Source organism: Triturus cristatus, chromosome 5_1 (assembly GCF_964204655.1).
Source record: "Triturus cristatus chromosome 5_1, aTriCri1.1, whole genome shotgun sequence".
NCBI classification, from domain to species: Eukaryota; Metazoa; Chordata; class Amphibia; order Caudata; family Salamandridae; genus Triturus; species Triturus cristatus.
In genome coordinates this window covers 554,954,966-554,978,721 of record NC_140587.1, presented here as the reverse complement: position 1 = coordinate 554,978,721, position 23,756 = coordinate 554,954,966, and the positions used below count along the sequence as shown (strand labels likewise).

General features: G+C 42.2%; 1 protein-coding gene across 3 annotated transcripts in view; it reads right to left on the bottom strand.

Moving 5' to 3' along the window:
• TRPA1 (transient receptor potential cation channel subfamily A member 1) overlaps window positions 1-23,756 on the bottom strand; it is a 1,005,076-nt gene that overhangs the window by 181,812 nt on the left and 799,508 nt on the right. For all 3 annotated transcript variants that reach the window (XM_085605436.1, XM_085605435.1, XM_085605437.1), the window contains exon 21: window positions 14,708-14,797. In XM_085605436.1, the coding sequence (XP_085461562.1) occupies window positions 14,708-14,797 (90 nt within the window). The remainder of the gene's footprint in view (window positions 1-14,707; window positions 14,798-23,756) is intronic.

The window sequence follows — 23,756 nt, the reverse complement described above, 5'->3', positions numbered from 1 at the left end:
TGTAGGAAACGTTACTAAGACAGAGGCCTACAAGGAGTAGGAGTCACATGACATCCTTACTGGTAAGCAGTATAGTTTAAGAGTCCTTGGACTGAAAAAGCACAAATTGAGTATTTAAAATGTAACACCATTGTTAGGGGGTTTCTTTATTAACAAGAATTGACTTCTCCCCCAAATGAATCCCTTTTGCAAAATTAGGACAACGAAAGACAAGGCAAAAAAAAAATATAGCTCTAATATTTTCCTTGCAATTTATATGCAGCACGCACATTAACCCTCTGCACTATGATGATTCAAAACTTTTACTAGACAAAGCTCCGGTCTTTCTCTGGGAAGAACATTAATCATTGGACTTGTCATTTTTATTGATGTCTGGAGTCTGCTAAGTCAATTTACGGGGCATCAGGTGCTTTTGAAGGATGAACATGGCGCCCCCACCCCAAGTCAGCGCCCGGTGCGGTGACACCGATCGCACCTGTGTCTGCCACCTCTGGCATCTTCAGATTCAGCTTTTTTTTACTGTCCTATTTCTATTACTATGATTACACTTAGAGACAGTAGAAACCGGAACTGCTCTAGTGTATTTAGCACACGTTATGGAGGCACAGCAGGAATAGGACTTGGGTGTATTGAGACTGCGGACTCGGCGCTCAATAAATCACGGTGAGTTTCACCCTGTCTGGGTTCACGGGGCACAGCTGAAAGTAGGCGCTGATTTACAATATACTCTGTCATAGGTGTTGACGGGATTTGTCAGGAGCAGCGATGGTCGAGTATAGTATTGAGTGAAAGGCTTGGCGTCTACTCGGGACGTCGGTAACTCGGTAAGCCTTACGTAGTGTTCATTTAACCCACATATCGTGATGTAGCACATTAAGACATTTAAGTCACTAGCATCCTTTTAACTTTGCATCTCGTTCGTCAGATGTAAAAGGATAGTTGCCACCGACTAAATAGCTTGCTGAACAGTGATAATTCATATGCCATTGACTCGCGGGTAAGCCCAGAGCTTACACTAGTTTTTGTACTATTCAAGTATCACAGTCTGCAGTAGTTACTTCATGCACTACGCACATTTTTATTGTAGGGTCCTTTTATTGTAGGGTCCTCCTATTAATGCCAGGTACTCCGAGTCATGGGATAAAGAACAGCAGCCTTCGGGCTAGCGTAGCCGATTCCTTTTGAGTACTGTTCTTTGCACTGCAGTGTAGTTATCCCATAAATCCATCTTCTGATCGTTTTTCACGGGTGATTCACAATTTGCACATCATGATCTGTTAATAGTACCATCCACCATGTCGGTTCTGGACTTTTCTTGGTTTTCTATTGCTACGCTGGGTCTTATACTGTTTCCTCTACTACATTTTCTTGATATTGAAGTATAGAGTGATCATTCTTAGATTGATTACCTGCTGCTAGGAGCTGTATTTGCATTAAAGATTCTGGATGTTAAGGCAGAAGCAAGATTTTAGTTTGATGAAGTTATTGGATTAATTGATTGTATATATGTTCTTCTGTAGATTTTCCCTGACGAAGGGTGAATGTACACCCGAAATGCATTGGTATTGAACATCCAGATTTGAATACAACATTTGATTTAACAATCAACAAGAGTAATTGTTGAAGATGTCGTCTTTTGAATAAAACAAAGTGAAGACAACATTGGATACAGCTATCTCAATTTTTCGAAATATTTCAAGAATTTTCGTATATCAGATAAAATGTTGAATTTACGTGTTCATATAATGTTAAAGGTTTTTGATTAGTACTGAGTTAATACACTCATCCTTGAGTTCTTAAGGTAGTGCGCAATCTGTCTAAGACTTGTGCCCTAGTTTAGTTTTTTCAACGTTGAATAGGTGGTAGGGTGGAACCACTTCAGAAGGCGCACACCAATCTTAAAAAATTGTTTTGATTCGATGTATATTTGTGTGTTTTGTTGAGAAAACGAGTGCATTACCGCTGTTCACTTATATATTTTAACTTTCTAAAAGTGGCATTTTCTATATTTTACTTTAAAATTGGACTTTACAATAAGAGAGGATTTCTCATTACAATTCCAAACAAAACAAATATGAACTGGTTACCTGGTCCCATCTGGAAATGACAGTGCATTAATTGTAATAAGGCAATAATAATGTTATCCTATGGAAGAAGAAGGCCTTGCAGAAGTGAAAAACAAATTCTCAGTTTTTCACTTCCAGGAAAAGCTATCAGCCCAAAAGCTGTGTACTCCTTTAGCTCGAGATCAGTTTTTTATGGCAAATTTCTCTTCTGTTAAATGTGAATTTTGTGCAATTCGGCCTGACACTCACTAACTTTTACAGCTGCAATACTCAATCTTTGAGTCTTCCTCTTCCTCCATTTGCCTCCACCAAAACAAAGTCACTCCAAACAAACCTCTCTCAACAAACAATATCCGGCTCTACAAAACATTCCTACATACCCTTCTCCCCCCTACATCCACACATGGGCCCCTTCACTTCTACAGACAAACCACAACTTGTAAAAAACCAACAAAAGCACCTATCTGCCTATGCTACTACACCATAGTACACATAAATACTCCACTTGCTCAAGCACCCCGCTCCCTTTTCTCACTACATTGTTCCACTATCCTCTGCCCACATATTATCCATGCCAGCCTTCTCAGCCCACTTTCTTACCACCGGAAGGCTAGGAAACAGTCTTTCAAAACTCCTTCCCACCAACAAACCTACCTCTTTTGGCTACTCAGCCTACAACTTCTATCTCCTGTTTACCCTATCTATCCCCCACTCCTCAGAGACTCTCCTACACCCCTACTTCCTCCGTTCAAACCTCCATACCATCCCAATCCTTCACATTCAAACTCTACATCTCAAGTCACTACACCAACATCACACAATATTAACCAACCATAACAAACCCAAACACTCACAAAAACTTTCCTTAAAACAGCTCAGACATCCCCAACTATCCCAGAATACAAACATGCATCCGCTATGCACCAAGACCCATACGCAGCACTACTCAGCAAGCCACATGGCTGCGCTGCATTGTGTGAAAGAGAAATGGCATGAATGTTTCCTTATTTAACATTATATGGCACATTACTGTCCTTTCCTAGAGCTGTAGCACTTTAGGCTGACTAGCGCCAGCGTAGGCACCCTTGTGTCATGGTGCAAGGGTGCCTGCATTGTAGGCAGGAATGTTTTTGTGCAGGAAGGGACACCTTCATGCACAAAAACAATCCTGAGAGGCATTTTCCTATTTCCCTGTAGTGCTGCAAAGTGCAGCACATGTAGAAAGAGGGAAAAATGAGGAGAAAAAGATATTTCTCTTCATTACACCCCACCTGGTGAGGCATAGCATTTTGATACATTCCCAGGTCTACCACTAATGGTAAATCTGGGAATGCACCAAAATCCATGGGTGGATGTGTGGGGACACCCACGCTCAAGCCATGGAACACCTTTCTGAGGCAGAGTATTGCGAGGCAGTGATTAGAGCTGCCTTGCATTTCTTCAGATTTATCAACCATGCAGGGTCATGCAAGGTGGCCTTGTGTTGCTTGATAAATCTTACTTAGGTTTGTGTCATGGCGCACGGGTGAACCAAACTTCATAAATCTGGCTCCAACACAAACAATGCACATTCTCACCCACTTCTACCTCACTGTTTCCAAGCAACAAAGACATCAAAATACACAGCAATATGACTCACTGAACCGTCTATCATTCATTGCTGAATTCACAGATATAAAACCAGAACCTCATGCTCCACTATCACTACCATCTCTCACCCATACCCTTTCACCTTCAGCAAAAGAACTCACACCACGCCATTCTTCATAACTTTACTTTACTACCGCTTGTCTACAACACAGCAATGCTACTATCAGGCACAACTCCATATCCCATTGCCCCATTCAATCTCCCCACAACTCTCATAAAGTCCCTACAAAATGCCTTATACGCATTTTGGATCAGGATAAAGATATCCAAATACAACTCAAATTCTGTTCTGCTACAGGAAATACAATCAAAATTAGCACATCACCCACAACCTCCAACAACAATACTCTCGCTACCGCAGCATAAGATCAGACAACCTCCAAAAGAGGTCCTTTAAACGGCTCCTGTGATGTAATTTGAGATGTCATCAGTGATGCGATGAGTGATGTCACTGACCATGTCATTGTGATGTAATATGTTTACAAGCAGTGCAATTTATAGTTAGCTCAGGTAACGATAACTATTGAATTTCACTAGTTTTGTATGAGTGAAATCTGAGCCTAACTATGATGTCCTTGTCACCTTTGTTTGCTTCAGTAAATTTCTATGATTTTTTAAATTCTATATCCTTACTATAACATCCCCATAGTGTTTCTTTGTCAGTGAATTTCTATTTTTCCCCCCAATATTAGGTAAGGTGCCCATGGCAAAGCACAGTAGGGGGGGGTTGGACCCAGGGCCTGGTCTGGCAATGTGCTGTCCCCACCCAAGCTTACTGATCCTGGCTCCACACCTCCAAGCCATCCATTGTCCAAGTCCATGCCCCCTCCACCTTCCTCCTGCCCTTCATGGTCCATTATGCTGCAACTTTCCCTCCTATCTGTCTGGTAGGGTTAGCTTGCTGCCCTTGCCTCTTTCCCTCTGCTCTCTGTTGCGCATGTGGATGGTCCTGTCCCCTCCCTAATGCTTTCCATGGTCCATTGTAGTGCACTGCCATCCTGCTTGCCATGTGTGGTGTATTGTGCTGCTGTAATCCCTTGACCCCTGCCCTGTAAGGCAGGGGTGTAACACAGGCCCCGCATCCCCTGTGGTGTGGGGGGGCCCCCTCAGCACAGTACTCAGGCCTGAGAGCTCCAGATTAAATCCAGAGCGGGGTTCTCCGTGTACCTTGAAGGGGGGCCCCTCAACTTTTATTACGCCACTGCTGTAAACTCAGTTTGATGCCCCTGCCTATATCCCTCCTGCCCTCTGTTATCTGAGTCCATGTCCCCATCACATTCCTGCTGCCCTCATTGATCCCATGTACCGTACTTGCCAACATTTGTAACTTGGTGAGAGGGAGATTTTGAAAACATATGAAAAACAATAGTGAACTGGTGGTCGTGCAAAAAGAGGAACTAAACATAAGGAAACATATGGAAACAGAAAAAGAACAACCAACGGAGTGTTACTGAGATCAACTGATCTAGGTATTGCTAATAGAGATAGAACATGATATTCATTAAACATAGTTTCTCTTTTCCAACTCCCTTTTTAAATTTTCACTTGCACTGCACTTACTACACATAGCATCCATCAATAGAAATACATATGGCCGCTCTTGGTCGATTTCTCTCTCCAACTTGTACTCTACTCTAATCTTGGCTACTACATCTGCCTCTTTGATTGGAGGAGTAGTAACAAGATAGAAGGATGACCAAGTGATGACACTGGCCTCCCTTGGCAGTTGATGGAAATCCGAATCTAGAGTTCAATGTTCTATCTCTATTAGCAATACCTAGATCAGTTGATCTCAGTAACACTCCATTGGTTGTTCTTTTTCTGTTCTAGCTTCCTTATGTTTAGTTCCTCTTTTTGCACGACCACCAGTTCACTATTGTTTTTCATATGTAAGGATATAGGGGATTTGAACTGTTGTCTTGGTCATTAAACTTTTCCCTTAGACCCTTTTCCCATTGGGAGTTAATGTTGAAGATTTTGAAAACAAACAACCGAGGGAACTGATTTTCCCCATTGATGTACATTGAAAAAGAGGAGATTTTAGGCAGGAGACAGATAACATAAATTCTTTTTGTGCTTAAAAACGTCGGGAGTCTCCTGCCTGCATCGGGTCTGTTGGCATGTATGGTTGCACTGCCACTACCTCTTCCTTCTGCCCTCAATGGTCTGTTATATTGCCACAGCCTCTCTTGCCTGTCCTGCATGGTTAGTTTGTTGCCCCTGCCCCCCTTTCCCCTGCCCTCCATCGTCCATTGAGCTGCCACTGCCCCTCCCACCTGTCCAGCATGGTCAACTTGTTACCTCTGCACTCTCCTCCCTGTCATCAATTATTCAAGTCCATGCCCCTGACCTCTGTCTCCAAACAGTATTCTAATGAACAACTACATTGTAACATTCTATATTTATTACAAAAGTGTGGCACGCTTGATGTCATCTTGATGTAATCAAAACTGTAATACCTAAACCTTTTCTTTAGAAACTATAATAATTATAAAGTATTATTTCCACAAAAATTATGGTTAGTGCTCTAAAAAACTAAAATAAGGACATATTTTCCAAGTTCTCAAATGGCATCAAAGAACTTTTTAATTATTTGCTATCTTTATATGTTTTTAACCAGTGGATCACTTGACTATATGTTATACTTAGGGGAGAGGATGTGGCATTACGGTTAGAGCTGTAGACTTTAGAGCACTCCAATACTTTCAGGTCAGGTTAGCGCTATATCAAACTGCAAAAAAACAAACCAATTTGGGGCTGTGGACACTGCTGTCATTGGGCTACATTTGGGTGATATTTGTGCTACATTTTGACTCTTTTCTCTCTGGTGTCAATCTTGGGAGACTTATTTGTTTTGAAGCTGCCTATTTTCCTCATATACTGTAGTATACTCAGTAGAAAATGTTTTCAGTTTTCCACTTCGAATCCATCAAGATGTGTTCAAATGTGCCACACTTTTGGCATAAATGCTGAATGTTAGCACTCTAGTTGCTCATTAGAACACTGTAGTAAAGCTGCTGATCACCAGGGAGTTAACTGGAAGTCTGTTGCTGGTGTTGCAAGTGCATGTTTCAGTCTGCATGTCAGAATGTTTTAATGATATAGAAGATGAAGATATTTGAGAACTCACTTAGAATGTGTCCTGATTTTACTTTCTGCAGCACTAACCATAATTTCTATGACAAAATGAACCCACTCGTTGTGTTCCTTTCTTAATTAACCAGTTTGATTAAATCAAGATGGCTTCAGGTGTGCCATACTTTTGTTATAAGTTAGACTCTTAGTACTATTGTTGTTCTTCAGAACACTCTGGAAGACTGCAGTAGAACACAAGGAAATTAACTGACGGGCTGCTCCTGTTGGAAGTATATGTTTTACTGACAAGGTCAGATGTCATTCTCATTTGGCTGAGAAAGATATTTTGAACTTACAAAGAATATCCTCTCATTTTAGCTTCTGAAGCGCCTTCCATAAACTTTATAGGAAAATCATAAGAAAACAGTTTCCTCTCAAATATGATTAATGAAATTCCACAGAAGGCTTTTCACAGGGTAAAAGTACGTTAGGACACACCACAATTCCTAAAATGTGCATGGTACCATCAACAAATGATTTATATTGTAACTAAAATCTGTTATCCCCTTTATACATTCTTGTTTTTGTGACCCTCAAAACCTGCCATTCATTACAATGCATTTCAATGGGGTGTTTTCCTGTATTTTGGTCCCAAGATGGCTTACCAGGACTTCCTGTTTGAAATGCTGACAGCCAATCAGATCTCACTATGAGATCTGTGCTTAGGCTCCATCCAGCTATACGCATTTCTTTTTTCAAAAAATATCTCTAAAACTACTGAATGGATTGTACACCAAACAACAAAAAGGGCTTTTTCTGGACCAATCAATCAATCAATCAATCAATCAATCAATCAGTCAATCAGTCAATCAGTGTCTTGTAGAGCACGACTGCTCACCTGTAGGGGTTTCAAGGTGTTGGGGGGGGGGGAAAGGCAGGTCCGTTGAGGTGCTGTGGTTCAGCCGAAGATCTAGGTCTGTGAGGTAGGAGAAGGATCTTCCCACGGACGAGGTCTTGCAGATATGTGGGATTGCAGACAGGGACAGTTGGGTGGAGTGGAGGTCTCTGGTGGGCATGTGGAATGCAAGGCAGTGGTTGAGATATGCAGGTCCTGCATCATGTTGGGCATTTGTAGGTGTGTGTGAGTAGCTTGAAGGTGATTATTTTGTTGACTGGGAGACGGGGGAGTCTGTTAGGTGGCTGGTGATGTTTGTGCGGTGGGGGATGTTAAAGATGAGTCTGGCGGCAAGGTTCTGAATGTTCTGCAGTTTCTTGAGGAGTTTCTGGGTGATGCCGGTGTAGAGTATGTTGTCGTAGTTGATTCTGCTGCTGATGAGTGTGTGGGTGACCATCTTTCTGGGTTAGGTGGGTATCCATTTGAAGATCTTTCAGAGCAGGCATAGCATGGGGAGCCCATGATGAAGACTTCAGTCTTCACTGTGTTTAGCTTGAGGCAGCTGTTCTACATCCAGGCAGTAAAAGCCTTCATCCTATGGTGAAGGTTGTTCTTGGTGACTGTTGGTTAATGGGTGAGGGACAGAATCTGTTGTGTGTCATCGGTGTAGGAGATAATGTTGAGTCCGTGGCTACTGACCATGGTTACAAGCAGGGCCATGTAGATGTTGAAAAGCATGGAGCTCAGGGAGGAGCTCTGAGGCACTCCACAGCTGATCTCTGTGGGTTCTGAAATTATTGGAGGTAGTCTGAATCTCTGTGTTCGGCCAGTAAGGAAGGAGCAGATCCATTCCTTGGCTTTGTCGCAGAGTCTTATATATAGGGTGCAGTGAGGCACAGTATTGAAGCCATGAGGTCCAGGAGGATGAGGGCGGCATTTTTGCCCCGATCGAGGTGGATGCAGACGCCATCTGGGGTGGAGAGGAGGGCGGTCTAGGTACTGTGCTTGCTTCGGAAGCTGGATAGTGAGAGGTCCAGGATGTGGTTTGCTTCGATGAACTTGGAGAGTAGGGTATTGATGGCCTTCTCTATGACCTTGGCTGGGAAGGGGATCTGAAGTTGGGTCATCAGAGGGTTTCTTCAGCAGGGGATGATTTCTGGATGTTTCTAGTCTTGGGGGAAGGTAACAGAGTTGATGGAGCAGTTGATGGTATAGCAGAGTTCGGGGCGATGGTGATTTCTGCTCTGTTCCAGATGTAGTGTGGACAGGGGTCCAAGGGTGCTCTGGAGTGGATGCTATTCATGATCTTGAGGGTGTCGTCCTCTGTGAGGGGGTCCAGCTGAGTAGGGACTGTTGGGGTCCGGCATCATTGGGTGTAGTGGTTGCGGGTGGGGTAGAAGGGCCTTGGGTATTGAGGCTGTCAAAGGTGTCATATCTCCCTGATCTAGCAGTGGAAGTTGGTGCTGCGGTTATTGCAGAGATCTTGGGATGGGGGATGTCTGCAGACTCTGTGCTGGGTCTGTACACGAGCTAGCTTCAGCCAAATTTGTTGTAATTGCACTGAAATGTGGGTTGCAATTGTTTCTAAAAGCTCAATGGGAATTACCATGGGCAACCCACTTTTTCTGGCTCCCCCCCTTTTTCTTGGCCGCTGCTTGATGGAATACCCCATGCACACTTTTTTGGAAAATTTCATGAATATTCGAAAGTTATAAGCAAGTCAAAAAATTGTTTTCCTATGGAAACTAGGTCCTGACTATAACTACATACTGGCGACCACCACGCGAGGGCGAACTCACACTTTATCTGTTTCTGCAGTTCCCTGAGCAGAACAAAGTCACACACTCATGGAGAAATGCCTTAACAAATATTTATTTGCCACAAACAAAACTTGGCAGATGCCGACGCCATGATGTCATTTAAATAAAGGAAGCTTAATGATTGGGCAGCAACATTTGGTAACAGAAAATGAAAGCGGACAATATATATCTGCGCCTTAACATTTAACGGTCATATGGCGGTTCTCTTAAACAGCCCTAATGTGTGTGTATCCTTATACAATATACTTAACATTGAATAAATGTAACCAGTAGACAAAGAGTAAATGCAAACAGACACCATCAAATTCCTCAAAATATTGATAATACATAAAGCATTCTGGTGCATAAGAATTTCTCTGGGGAACTATAAAACCATAATAAAATTCCATTAAAATTGCTAAGCTCGATATTAAGGTGGCCGTCCTGAGGAGCTCTATCCAATACTCCATATTGAAGATGTTTGTAAAGTTCATGACAATTGATATTCAAAACGTCCAACTAATGTTGGTCAGTCCTGATGTATGTATTCTCCAGCTCCTAAAGGGGGCCTAACGGTTGGAGTGCATAGAATCCTGTTGCAAGTTTGAAGCTACTTGTTAGGAGCCATAGCAATGAAATTGTATAATGGTGCAGGCAGGGAAACCTGTGGGCCTTTTTAAATCTCCCGCCAAGCAGATGCAAACATCAACTCCGCTCCCAGCTGACGGGAGCTTAAAAAATGTTCCCACCCAGTGGGGGTGGACTTTTCATCTGTTTCCCTGCCTGTACTGAAGCGGGAAGAGAAACAGATGAAAATACTATTAGTTGCTCCTTGCAGGTGAGAGCAATGCAGATCCTGCTGGATGCGGGAGTCGACTGCGGCTGCACGACCCTTGGGGTTCATAAGGCACCCACCTTTACATCGTTCTGTGGCCCAGGGGATGTGGTCCCCAGACCAGAGAGCAGCCAAGTAAGGGGTGCCTTATACCCCCTTAAATACAGTGCTGAGCCCAAGGGATGGGGTCACCAAGGGCAGAAATGAGCCCGGGGAGGGGGGCAGTGTGACACTCCCTCTTTGAAATGGGGCCAGGCCCCTTCCCTCTTTACCATACACCTGGCCCTCCTCCCCCCTTCAATATAGTGTTGGACCCCATGGATTCAGTCCTGAGGGGGCTGCATGCCCCCTCCCCATTGAATATAGTGCTGGGCACCTCAAGGATGGCATCCACAGGGTGGAAATCAGCCTGGGGAGGGAGGGGTCATGTGCCACCCTCACCCTTCAAAATGCTGCCAGGTCCCAGGAGGTGGGGTACCCAAGCCAAAATCAGCCTGAGGAGATGGGCTACGTGCACCCCTCTCCCTTCAAAGGCCAGGCCCCCGGGGATGGGGTTCCCCAGACCAAAATCAGCCCGCAGAGGGGGGGCTGCATGCTCTCTCTCCCTAGATTAAATGAGCGGCCTTGGACGATGGGGTCGCCAGGGCCCATCAAGTCTTGCGGAGGGGGCCTCCCTCCCCTTTAATGATAAAAAGGATGTGGTCCACAGGGCTTCATTAATGTTATTGAGTGGCCCTATGGAATGGGGTCCCTGGGGCCAGGCCATATGACCATATGACCAACCCCCCCACTGTGCACGAATGAATGCACAGCCTGGAATCAGCTGTATGGGGGTGTTGGCTGCAGGGCATTTACCCATGGTAATTAAATATTACTTTATGCTTCAAAGAAAACAAAGGTTGAAGTAACGTTATAGTTAGGTGTGATCAAATAATTTTTTTTTTAACCATAGAAATTCACTGAAAAACATAAAGGTTAAAGTAACATTATAGTCAAGTGAATTCGTCCCTGTAAACATTAATGTTTTGAACTAAAGAATTTCAACAGATATAGTTAGCATCGCTAACTATAACTTGCGCCCACATGCACTGCTTACGACCTCACATATAACATCACTCATGACAATTTTTTATGACATCATTGATGACATCACGATATCACTGCTTTATAAATACAATTTTGAATTAAAATGTAAATTAGAGAGAGGAAATATAATATAAAATCGTGAACTAGTACAGAGATTAACAAAAGTGTTCCGTTAACTATAGTAACTGTATATTCTATATACACTTCATGGGGGATCCCATTTGGTAGTACTAGATGAGGAATGAACAACTTGTCGGGCCTAGGCAAAACATTCCACTCCACATGGAGTTTGGGGAGTTTTTCCCACTCTGCGCTCCGCATGGAGCAGCGAGTTCTGAAAACCTCCGCATAGCAGCGCAGCGCGGAGCTTTTCCTCTCTTGCGGCTCAGTAAAGTTAAGTTGCTGAGTGTGAGTGAGGAAAATCCCCCCCTAGAACATTTCCCGGTGAAATTTCTCAATGCAGTCTGTCACGGCAGGTCACCACTGCTCGTATTGCAAAACCTGCTGCTCGCATTGAGGAAGCTGCCGCTCGAATGTAACATCTACATTAGTGCTAACTTTACAACACAGAAACTCACAACGCTAAAAATCAGAACGAGCAGAGCGACCGCCGCTTGTGGGCTTGTGGAATTGTGCGGAGTGCAGGAGAGTTTTTTACCACTTAGCAGATTGACATAGCGAACCTCTAAGAACTCCGCCTGGCCTAATAAATAGGATGTGAGCCACAGCTATAGTAAGTCACTTTTAATCATTAGAGGGAGAGATGTGACATTTGCTCTATCCAATCTGTGGTGATGACAGAGTAGATTCCATCAGTCAATAAAGGTAATTTTTGTGGTGTCTTTTCAATTTGATGTGATCATTTGTAAGGCAATTGCAATTAGCAAATTCATAATTTTCCCTGCCATTCTTTGAGATTGCCGTAAGAGGGAAGAGCATCCTAAGAAAAGGTATAGAATATTGAATGGTAAATCAGTAGACAAGATTTCTTCACTTTATCCCATTTGAGTAACCAATTTTTTTTAACCAAGCAATATTAAAAAACATATGTAGAATACCACTTAGTTTCTCTGGAGAGTTTACATCTATGAAGACACCTGGGGGTAAAGTACAATCTATTCTAAAAATAAAAAAATGTTTGAGTTGTGCTAGCTAGGCGGGAAGTGGCGTGTGTCTTTTGGCCCATACTGATTTCCAAGTTTGAAAGGAAAGTTTGTGATGGAGGTCTATTTCCCATTGTAATTCTATATTGGATTTTATTCCTTGTATAGAGGAAGAATTCAAGATTTTATGTATGCAGGATGCTTTTGTTTGTGAGGAAAAGTCCAGAGGGGAAGAGAAAAGTTGTTTTTTGGATACAGGAAGTGAGGTATGTGAGAAAAATTGAAGAAGAATAGTCTTAATGTGATGATATTGAGCTGCATGATTGGGAGATATTCCATATTTGTGTTGAATATCAATAAGTTCTAGAAAATAATCATTAGAGAGTTTGTGACCTGTGGTTACAATTCATTTATGTATCCACTCTTTCCATGAGAACTCAATTTTTTTATTTGATTTGCTTGTTGTACCATATGGGTGTTTGTGCAAGAGTTTCGGAAGGGGAAATTGAATTTGTAATTTAAGGAGTGGCAATGGAAACAGAATGGGTAAGTATAGGTGTCACAAAAGCCATTGGGTGTTTGAGAAATGTAGGTTGCTTCGCTGATTGAAAATGGTGTAATCGGTGAAAGCTCCAATTGGCTCCAAAATGTTGATGAATCAGGAGAGGTAGCCGAAAGAGAGGTCCAAATTTACTTAAGTGTGAAAGCAGAGTGGTATTGCCTGAGGTTTGGAAAGTTGATCCTCCTTAGTCTTTGGATTGTTGGAGTTTTGCTCATGAAATTCTTGGCTTGCCTTTATTCCATAGGAATCTGACCACTGAACAATTAATAGTTTTTAAAAATGTGAGGGAAACTGTTACTGGTAGCATGGACAAATAGAAATGTATTATTGGTAACCTAATTTTAATTATGGCTAATCTACCCCACCAGGACAAGAATAGAGGGGACCAACCTTCACCTAAATTCAACATTTTTAAATTAATTTCACTGAGATTAATTTTAATTGTTTAAAGGTTACAATAACATTATAGTTAGGTGAATTTGTCAGTGTGAATGTTAACATTTTGAACTAAAGAAATAACCATGCGCTGTTTATGGCCTCACATATGATATCACTGCTGACTGATATCAATGCTTAATAAATACAATTTTAAATTAAAATGTAAATTGGATTGGCTTTTGAATCGGAGTTTCACTTATTCTATATTTCGAAAAACAGAGTCTTATTTGTCTTCATCCTAGGTGTTGCAGTTACGGGTCTGTGGGGTTAAAATAACCATGCTGGAGTCCAAAATTGAAGGAGCAGTAAAGAGGCTTTCAACATTTTCTTCCACTTAAGCTAGGCTTTCAAAGCAGAGGTCAAATGTCAGGCTATGTTGTCTGAAACATTGCTGCCTATTCTTTTAACACAGATAAATGTGTTTACTTTGCTTCCTCTGACTGCAACATTCAGGACTCAAAGTTGGAGGATGTTGTAAAGTGAACTATCCGACAATCTTGCCGGGATACAGGGAGAGTGACAGGAAAAGCTGTAGGATGTCAACAAAATTTAAATACCTGTAAATAAAGTCTGCAAATATTTAAAAATAGATCAGCATTTACGAAAACACAAATAAAGCACTTTTTTTGTAATTCTGAAGTGTGATGGAATTAAAGACTTGAATAGGATCCAAACCATCGAGACACTGTACTTGGTGCTGTGCAAATGATACATTTAAACCCAATTTCTAAATATTATAATGTACGCGCAACATTGTTTCATCTGTCAAACAACATCTCAGTACATATTTTGTGGCTATTTCAATGCAAAATGTGCATCTGTAAATGAAAGTGTGCTTCCACACCATGCTCTAGCAATATATGTGGGGAGCGTGCTCCAAATTGCACCACTAGCTGCATACCACACTCTTTCCACTATGTAACACTAATGGAAGCACCCATACCATGAAAATTGTTCCTGCACCAATGGTTTTCACGCTTAGTAGGTAAATCACTATCATGTCCCCAATCTCTGAACATGCTATATATGACAACAACATATTTAGAAAACATAACTTTTTCCGAATTCAATAAAATATATTGGGTTGAATCAGTAGAAAAATCTACAAAAAAAGCATTTAGGAATTTTGTAGACCGCAGATAATGTAACTTCAGTTGTTAAGTACTAGAAAAGGAAATAGATCTTAGCAACCAATTACCTGTTGGATGATTTGTACCAACTCTTTAACAATTCCAAATACACTCATCCCAAATACGATGCTCATGCACACTCTTGTGAAGTAGGAATCCTGGAAGATGACATTAAAAACTGTATTACGGAAAGGAATAATTATGAAAACAACAAACTTTGGAATGGATGTCTATGCACCTACTTCTCACTGAGGTCCTGGTTTATCAAACAGTTTACACAATAAATGTGGTTTGAATGACTAAACTCCAATTCATTCTATAGTTTATTTGCATTTGTGAATATTTACAGCCCAAAACTCTGTTTCTTTTTGTAGATGATAAACATCTAAGTAGATTTTCTACAGCTTAAAATTCTACATTAGTGGATGAGTAGGACTTTTGACATTAGACAACAAGGAGAATTGGGGAGGCGGTAGCTCAATAAACTAAACAGTGTATATTTTAATTTGCCTTCTTCCTAAACCTTCATTTGAGCAAACTCCACTTAAACTGCCTCAAACTAATAAATCAATTATCACATCTTAAATTTAATCTCTTCATAGCAGGCATGTTAGGAATCAATTCTGGTAAACACATCATATCTTCAGATACCATAAAAAATTGTAATCATCCTTTACATCATCTTAATTTGCATACAAATGTACAATTTTTATTCTCAAGTTACAATTGAAAACTTTATAAACTATAATCATTGAACTGGACTCAAACTACAATGCAAAAGATTACATTTTATTGCATTTGCAAAGCATTACATTTTATTGCATTTCTCTATTTCATTAAAATTAGAAAAAGAGACAGCAACCCATTAGATGTGATGTAATGGAAGGATTCACAGCGATTTTAATGTTTCTGAATTCTGTGAAAGTAAGTTCTTGCATCATGAGATGTAAAAACAATAAAACCAATCAACAGAGCATACAGAAATATTTTCATCCTATGTTTGGAAAAGACAATTGATATTTTATTGTCCAATGATTTCCGATTTTACATGGGTATTATGGCACCATATTTAACAGTCACTCGTACATCAACACACACCACATTTTACACATTTAGAGTATCACCAATAATCATACAAATCTTGTATTATGAAATCACAATACATTTTTTCTTGCCATGACAAGCTATTAACAGTTGATTGGCTTTAAAGTTACTTGAGTCATTCATGGGAACATAATCACCTCCAACTATACTTGGCAAATATCAACGAGAACAAACATGAAAGAAGAGATAATAAAATAATTGCCAACCCAAAATGTAATGCTATATCCTAGTACTAGTTCTTCATTCACATGACAACACTTATTCCTACTACTGAGTACACCGATCAAGCAATCCCCAACCAAATATAATGAATTACATTTAAAGTTACAACAAAATTTACTCTAAAAGCACATTTAGTCCAAGTGAGGCATATGGAATTTGGACACTTATACAGATGAAATAACCGAATAAATGAGAAATTAATTGAATCAGAAAATATGTCCCTAAAATGATAAAACACATCACTCAACAATAGAGTTGCATGCACCTGAGAAACATATCCACTTCAACAATTTAATTTATAGTTAACCCACCCTGAGAAACCCTGAAAATCTACAAATGTATAGTGAGTCAAAGTGGACACATACCTTTACTCAATGCTGGAACAGCTGTTCCACAAACATACTTATCATTGAGATCAGAAGAAGAAAGGCACACCAGAGAAAGATATGTATACAATAAAAACATTGTATGACTTTGCTGACAGTTTGTATGGAAATAGTTAAAGCAACAATAGTGCCTTGTCTTGCTCAATGAGACCATTGCTCATCCATCAGTGTCTTTCCAATTATATATTCTGTCTTGTGCTGTTATATAATCCTCATGAGTTAACCTAAAAATCGCTTTTTGTTAATTTTTCGGTGTTTTTCTAGAATAGGATGCAAAAGCTTCATCATTTATGAGCTTATTTACTAATATTCTTATTTCAGCCCTGGTGAAGTTATACATGTATTTCCTCCAAAACAAACATAGGTCCAAGTGGTAAAGTCTTTTGCCACACTGGCATTATTATCAGTGGAGCTGGATGAGGGCATAGAGGTCCAATACATTATTATAGTTATCTCAGTCACTCTCTTTGGTAAACTACTGCTGTGTGCCATGAGGTGGTGAGAACAGCTTGTGAGCATGTGATGTTGCAGTGCTACTGCCCAGGTGACACTTGTCTTTCTCTTCACAATGTCTTTCAATGCATTTGGCTTGTTTTTCTAAGTCTTATTGACAGGCAGCTTCTTATTTTTTTTCCCTTCAGCACATGAGATCTTGTATCCATTCTTTTATGTATGGCCTACTACTGTCCTACTGTAATGGTCAGTCATTCACTTATCACAGTAGGTCAATTACTCAACAGATTGAAAGGGTAACAATTTGGACCCAATTTTTACAAATGTATCTAATATGAAAGTAGAATCGCCTTTGCCAACAGTTTGGAAAGATTACTAAATTATTCAATTCTCGATTCAAAAAGTTGGGAAGCACGCACCTAGAGACACATATTCCAAGACCTCTGGGCAATGGTCCAAACTGAATACAGACAGATAGATAGGAGCAAGCTTTATGCAAATCAGCCCACATTTTAATGGTAGATGAGGAGGCGTCGATATCATTAACAGGATGAAAAAACTGCAACAGTGAAAACTAAGACGACTTAATTCCTTTAAAAACTAATAAACAAATGCCACATCACTAAAGTTAAGGCAATTAAACTAAGATTGTAAATCATATAAAAAAATCATCAAGCCATCAGGAGAACCCTTGCGTACGATTTTGCAGAAAGGATCCAACCATCAGCCACCTCCTGAAGAGAGATCTACAAAATATTGAATTCCTGCAACTGACCATAGAGGATGTTATGGTTGTGGCAACCTCAATTAAATCAGGCTTGCCACTTGACCCAGCTGTAATTGGCATTTTTTTTTTGGGGGGGGCAATGTGATGCTCGCTGACTAATTTTTATAATGTTTCACTGAAGAACTATTAAAGAAACTTAATTTAGAGCCTGAGATGATAGGTATCATCTGCTCCTTTGGTGTTAAGATGGTATATTAGGCAGACAATACCCAGCTGATTGTCACACTGTCACCAGACATGGACTCTAGCTACGTGAGACTCAACAGCTGCTTGGAAAATTTATCTGAGTGGATAACAGCCAGTTCCTTGAAGTTGAATGGTGAAAAAACTGAGGTTTTGGTATTTGGGAACAAGCCAATGCTCTGGGATCAGATCATCTGTCCATCTTCTCTAGTAGAACGTCAAGTCCCCAAGTCAGAAGTATAAAGCCTAGGGATGATCCTGGACAGTGAGCTAACCATGGCCTCCCAAGCAAAAGAGGTGGCTGGTAGTTGTTTTGTCCTCTTGAGAGTCCTGGGAAAGGTCTTGATATGGCTCCCGACAGAGTCACAGAGAATTGTAATTCAAGGTGTAAATGTAAATGTATGGATACTTGTATAGCGCACGACTACCCGGAGGCCTCTCGGCGCTTGTACGAATACCGCTGTGGAACCCATCCTGGCTTTTCCCTGTGAGGCGTCCACTCCTGGGCACCCCCAAGGTGGAGGCCAGGCATCCTTAGCGTTGTGGGGGCCGTTGTGGAGATTAAGCAAGCTATTGCCCAGAGTTGCAGAGTGGGACTCCATGATTGGAATGGCACCGAGGCGAGAATTATCAGGTCCGTAGAATTTTTGAGCCTAAGACCCACCGAGGCGGGGAATTGAACCCTGGTCCCGGGCTAGACCTCTGCATCAGGGTCTGCCGCTCTAATCATTGAGCCACACTTCTCCAAGGTGTGATCCTGTTGCGCCTTGATTATGGCAACTCACTTTATTTAGGCAGTGTAAATTCAGTGATTAAAAAACTTCAAATTATTCAGAACGCTGCTGCCTGTTATGTATTCCAAAAATATAATCAGTAGGTGCTGCGATCAAAACTCTTCACTGGCTGTCCTTAGATTGCAGGGTACAATTCAAGGCTCTTTACACAATACATCGGGCAAAGCACAACACAGGTCTCTTTGTCCTTCAGCAATTGGCCACTGCCTACCATGCCAATAGGGACCTGAGGTGAAACATCCATAGCTGCTTCATGTCCCTAGATTCAAGAGAGCTAGGATTGGAGGTCAGTCTTTAACTTAGCTCTGCCTCAGAATGTAGGAAACTTTTTTGACTTTAAGAACAAAAACGAAAGACATATCTCTTCCCTTAATCCTTTTAACTCTTTTATTCACTAAGTCCAACCACTCCTATAGCATAGGGAAGCCTGATGTCCAAGTAGCCATGTGCATTACAAAATTGGTGACTAGAATAGAATGGCAATTGTTATGGATTTGCATTGTGTAGAATCTAGAGAAGTAAGCAATGATATATGCCCAGATTATTTTGGTTTTACTTGTGTGCATTCTGACCCAAAATGTAGGCCAAACAAGTGGAGTGATAGGGTTGGGTGATGTGACGACGGTTGGAGTGTTCAGTTATTCTCTAAAACATTACATTTGTTTGAACATTTCCCACATCTCAGATGGACAGCTGCAGTAGGTGTTTTGAATAATGCTGTTTTCTGAACCAGAATCACATATGGCATCCTGTTCCTCTAGTTACATGATCACAAACTGCAAGGATGTATTATACTCAAATTAAACATACTGTGCCATCACTGCAATGGCATGGTGCCCAGCTAGTGTTCAAGTAGCTAGTTGGAATTATTGTGATGTCATGTGACATGATGTTTGAGAAGTTTTGCATACCAGTTTGCAGATGTTACTGCTTGGAAAACAGTTATGAGAAAAGCAATGTAGGGATGTACACTGTATGATATGAGCAGTTGAGCTTTTTCAGTTATTGCTAGTGGTAACCCTTAAAAGTAAGGGGAAATGTGTCCTGTCATTTTGGTTGGGTGGTCATCCATCTACTCTCCATGTGGGTAGAACCTGCATAACTTGGTCTTCATTTTTATTCTTATATTTTCCCACCTGTGTGTCCATAGTTCTTGGTGATTGTAATCTTGATTTCTGCTGCTGAAAGTTTATGCACCTGTGTTTTCCATTTCCCTGCATTGGGAATCTTGGACCTGCTTGCATGCTTGCATGCTAGCAAACCTCCTTCTCTCGAGGAGGGTTATGTCAGAGAGTGGCTTCTGTTGCTCAAACATGAGGCATGATTTTGTTTGCATCTGATGTCCCTCAGTCCATCTTAATGTGGATCTGCAAACTGGGCAAGCACAACCCTTCAAGAACTTGACTCTCAGCAAGAAAGGGTAATCGGTTACAGGCTTCTCAAAATGGTACTTTACCCTTCGCGAGCGAACTGCCGTGCTATCAGTTGCGGTCCACCGCTCTACTTTCAGGGTACATTCTTATCATGGATGGGTACCTCTGTTATTGACCTTTTTCTGAAGTCCCTACATCGTATTTGTTGATTTGAGGCTACACATATATTGAAGACTGTGCCTATTGGAGCGAGATACCTTGCGGCACCCAACGGGCCAACTGTTAACCTGCGATTCGCCATTTCACGAGTTGCATACTATTCTCTTACATGTGGATTCACGGGTTGTCCACCGGAAATACATAGGACAATTCATATGCAGTCTGTTGCACTTTGTGCTTACACGTTATTTGAATCGACTGTTGCCATATTCCCATAGCGCCTTGAAAAAGTCTGAGTACAGACGAAACACGTGTCGGCTAGATCGTGTGATGGTATTTTTTTAATTTTTTTAAAGAACCAATAAAGACAAGAATCTGTAAACTGTTCGACTTGGTTTAGACTATCTGTTGGCTGTTGAACAACACTGAGTGAATTTAGTTTTCCAACATCAACTGGACAAATATATGAATATTACTTGTGTTTTGAATTCTTCCCATACTAGGGTTGGACAGATCAATTTACATAAGGGTGTACTGTAATAGCTTGTGTTTATGTATATGCATGTTACGCGGAAAATGTGCTGACAGCATCTCTAGGTAGTAGGTGCCATAACCTGCCTAAGCACCCCATTCTAACTTTTTGCAACATAGGAATATGTGCTTACAACTATGAGATAAATATACAGGGTTACTATTGGATGTGCGGTTTCTCCCTTTGGGGAACACTACTACCTAATCTCTTTGGTCTATTCTCAAGATGGTAGTGTGGGAGTGCTCAGAGCCCAACAATCAATCAGCTGACTCGTTAAAGTCAATGTTCAGCCAAGTGCTTAGCTGTTCAAGAAAGAAAGTTTTAAATCACACAATAGTATCTAATACTGCACACTACGATAAATAGAAACAAGTGAATGTAATGCAGGCTTTAATTTTAGCATAGGTTACTGCTATATTCAATGACACTTTGCAACCCAGTGAATCTTCCACAACTGGCACAGTTGGTCCCATATAGAATCAGGATGGCGGCAAATGTTCCCTTGGCCATGGCATAAGATTCAAGTTAATAGAGTCATGTTTCTAATAAATCCAGAGTGTGAATGTTTTCCAACAGAACTGGCAATCTGAACCAAAAAAAATGCAGGAAAATTTCCGATGTATTACAACATTGCCGTGACTTTGAAAACCTCAAAATGGTAAATGCTTGTAGGAAGGTGGAATCTGACTGCATGGTTACCCCCACTTTTTCCAGGTGTTTTGCTGGTTTGTGACTAGTCTGACTGGGATCCTTCTAATCAGGACCCCTGTTTATCTGCTTTCTCCTAAAATGGATTAAATGTACTTTAGGAACACTCCAGATTGGATTCTGGGGTACCCCTGTCAGTCCCTAGTATATGCTATACTATGTACCCAGGGCATAGTTACCCCAGATGCCTCCAAAGAGCTGCAGCATGTATTATGCCACCTCTGAGAGACCATTTAAACTGACACTACAGGTCTGCTACTGCAGCCTGTGTAAAGTGGTGCATGCACCCCTTACTTAGATATAAGTTCACTATATCTATTCTAAAGTTGAATACTAGTCCCATTTAAAGAATTTTAGGCCTTCCTGAGAAAGTTGGTGGGACACATAGGGAAATTTTGGAGTGGTGGAGCCTGAAATATTGGCCCACTCTACTCCACCAGAGAGCAGAAGGGTTGAAGAAAAATGTTCCTACCCCCAGACTATAGGTAAGGGTCAGCTTCCTCAGGGAACTGATCCTACCCCTGGTGAAGGAACTGCCCCAGAGGTGGTCAGGCCTGGCCTGGCAAACACCCCTGATGGCAGGGGACCCTTCCAAGGTGGTACACAGTCTGGAGCAGGTAACCTGCACCTCTCTACCCTACCTCAATCAGCCTATGGCTGCAGAGGTCAGGGAGGTCAGTGTACCCAGGGCATAGGTACCCCAGAGGCCTCCCAGGGGTTGCAGCATGTATTATGCCACCCCTGAGAGACCATTCAAAGTGACACCACAGCTCCCTTACTTCGATATAGCTTCACTATATCTATTCTAAATCACTGCACATTTAAACCTATCAGTCACTCCTATGGCAGGCCTTGTCAATCCTGAAGGCAGGGTGCTGGGTTATATGTGAGAGTTTGCACCTGCATGAGCAGAGCCCCTCTGCAGCCTTCAGAACCTATTTTAAGGGGTTGTTTGTGATGCAGCCAACCATATATATTTCAGTGCATTATAACCTCGTGGTAAATGCTAACTTTAAAACGGCTGCTTAGAAACATGTTGTGTTTGGTGTCAAACACCTTGGAATCATACCTCCACACCTGTAACTGGTGTGGGAGGTATGTTTCCACCCTTCTAGAAGGACTTGTGTGGTACACCGAGCTACCCGGTACCAGCTTTCTTGACCTGGGCATCACAAGATGGATGCTGCCAGCCACAGACAAAAGTGTGCCCTCCTGCTGCTGAGCCAAGCTCGAGCAGGGGAAGGCCTGACAATAGGTTTCCTGTCACAGGGAGGTGTGACCACCTCCCAGACAGGATTTAGTGTATTGGGGCTGGGTGGGAGCACTCAGAGTGCTTTGATGTCTGCACAGGGGGCACATTTGGTGTCCCTGTGCATAGTCCAGCTCAAACCGGTTGCAGGAGCCATTTGCTCCTGCTCTGGTGCACAACTGGACAAAGGACATGGGTGTAGCCACCCCTCTGTCCTGACCCTCCCATAGGTGGGTCCCCAAAGTTTGTCCCACCCCTTCCTAGGGTATAAAGTAGGAACCCCTGAATACAGGACTTTGGATTTTACCTGGACTAAACTCTGCTACAGAAACCAAGTACTTTGACGATATACACTACGGTGGATGACTGAACAATCTCCCTTGGAGTAAAGGAGTTACTCCCCTGCAGCAGCAGGCACCTAAACGCATTGACCAGTTTGCATCTCCCGAGCGCCTGAGTACTCCAAAGATTTCTGCAACACAGGAGGTGGGTTTCTGAGGTCTCTGAGGTCGATCTACTCTCTCAGCAATTCTGAGACCAGTATCCTTTGTGGAGAACGTGCAACCTGAACCCCTGTGCACCGTGTACTTTTGCAGCAGCATATGCTTTTCGGCAATCTAAGGCTGTGCTTTGGGCTACTGTGATGATGCCTCATCACCGACGGAGTGCGCGCACTCCTCCAACATGGCGGAGGAGGAAACCCTGAGAGGCAGCGGAGATAGCGGACCAGACGCTCACGTCAAGACGGAAGCAGCGAGTGACGGGGGAGGGGTCAAAAACGCCGTCTTCGCGCTACGAGAGGCAAAGAGGACTCTCCTGGAGGAAGGCGACACGGCGGGAGATAGGGAGACAGAAGACACCCCACAGGAAGAGACAACACTCCGGGGGAACCGGTTGGGACGAGAAGTGAGGACGACAACCGCTCTAAGAGCAGCGCCCTCGAGTCCGGTACTCCCACAGAGGAGGTGGAGGCTGTGACTCCTCTTCCCACGGCCCAGGAGGGTTGTGGGCTTAGGCAAGGGCCGGGTTCTTCTTTGTTTTGGGGCTGGTGGGCGGGCATATGGGGCACGACACTTTGAGCACCGATGTCCTCCCCTCACTTAGGCACCCCACAAGTAGGGTTACGGTGATGGTGGCACAAATCCCCCCTCCCTGTTAGAAGGTTCA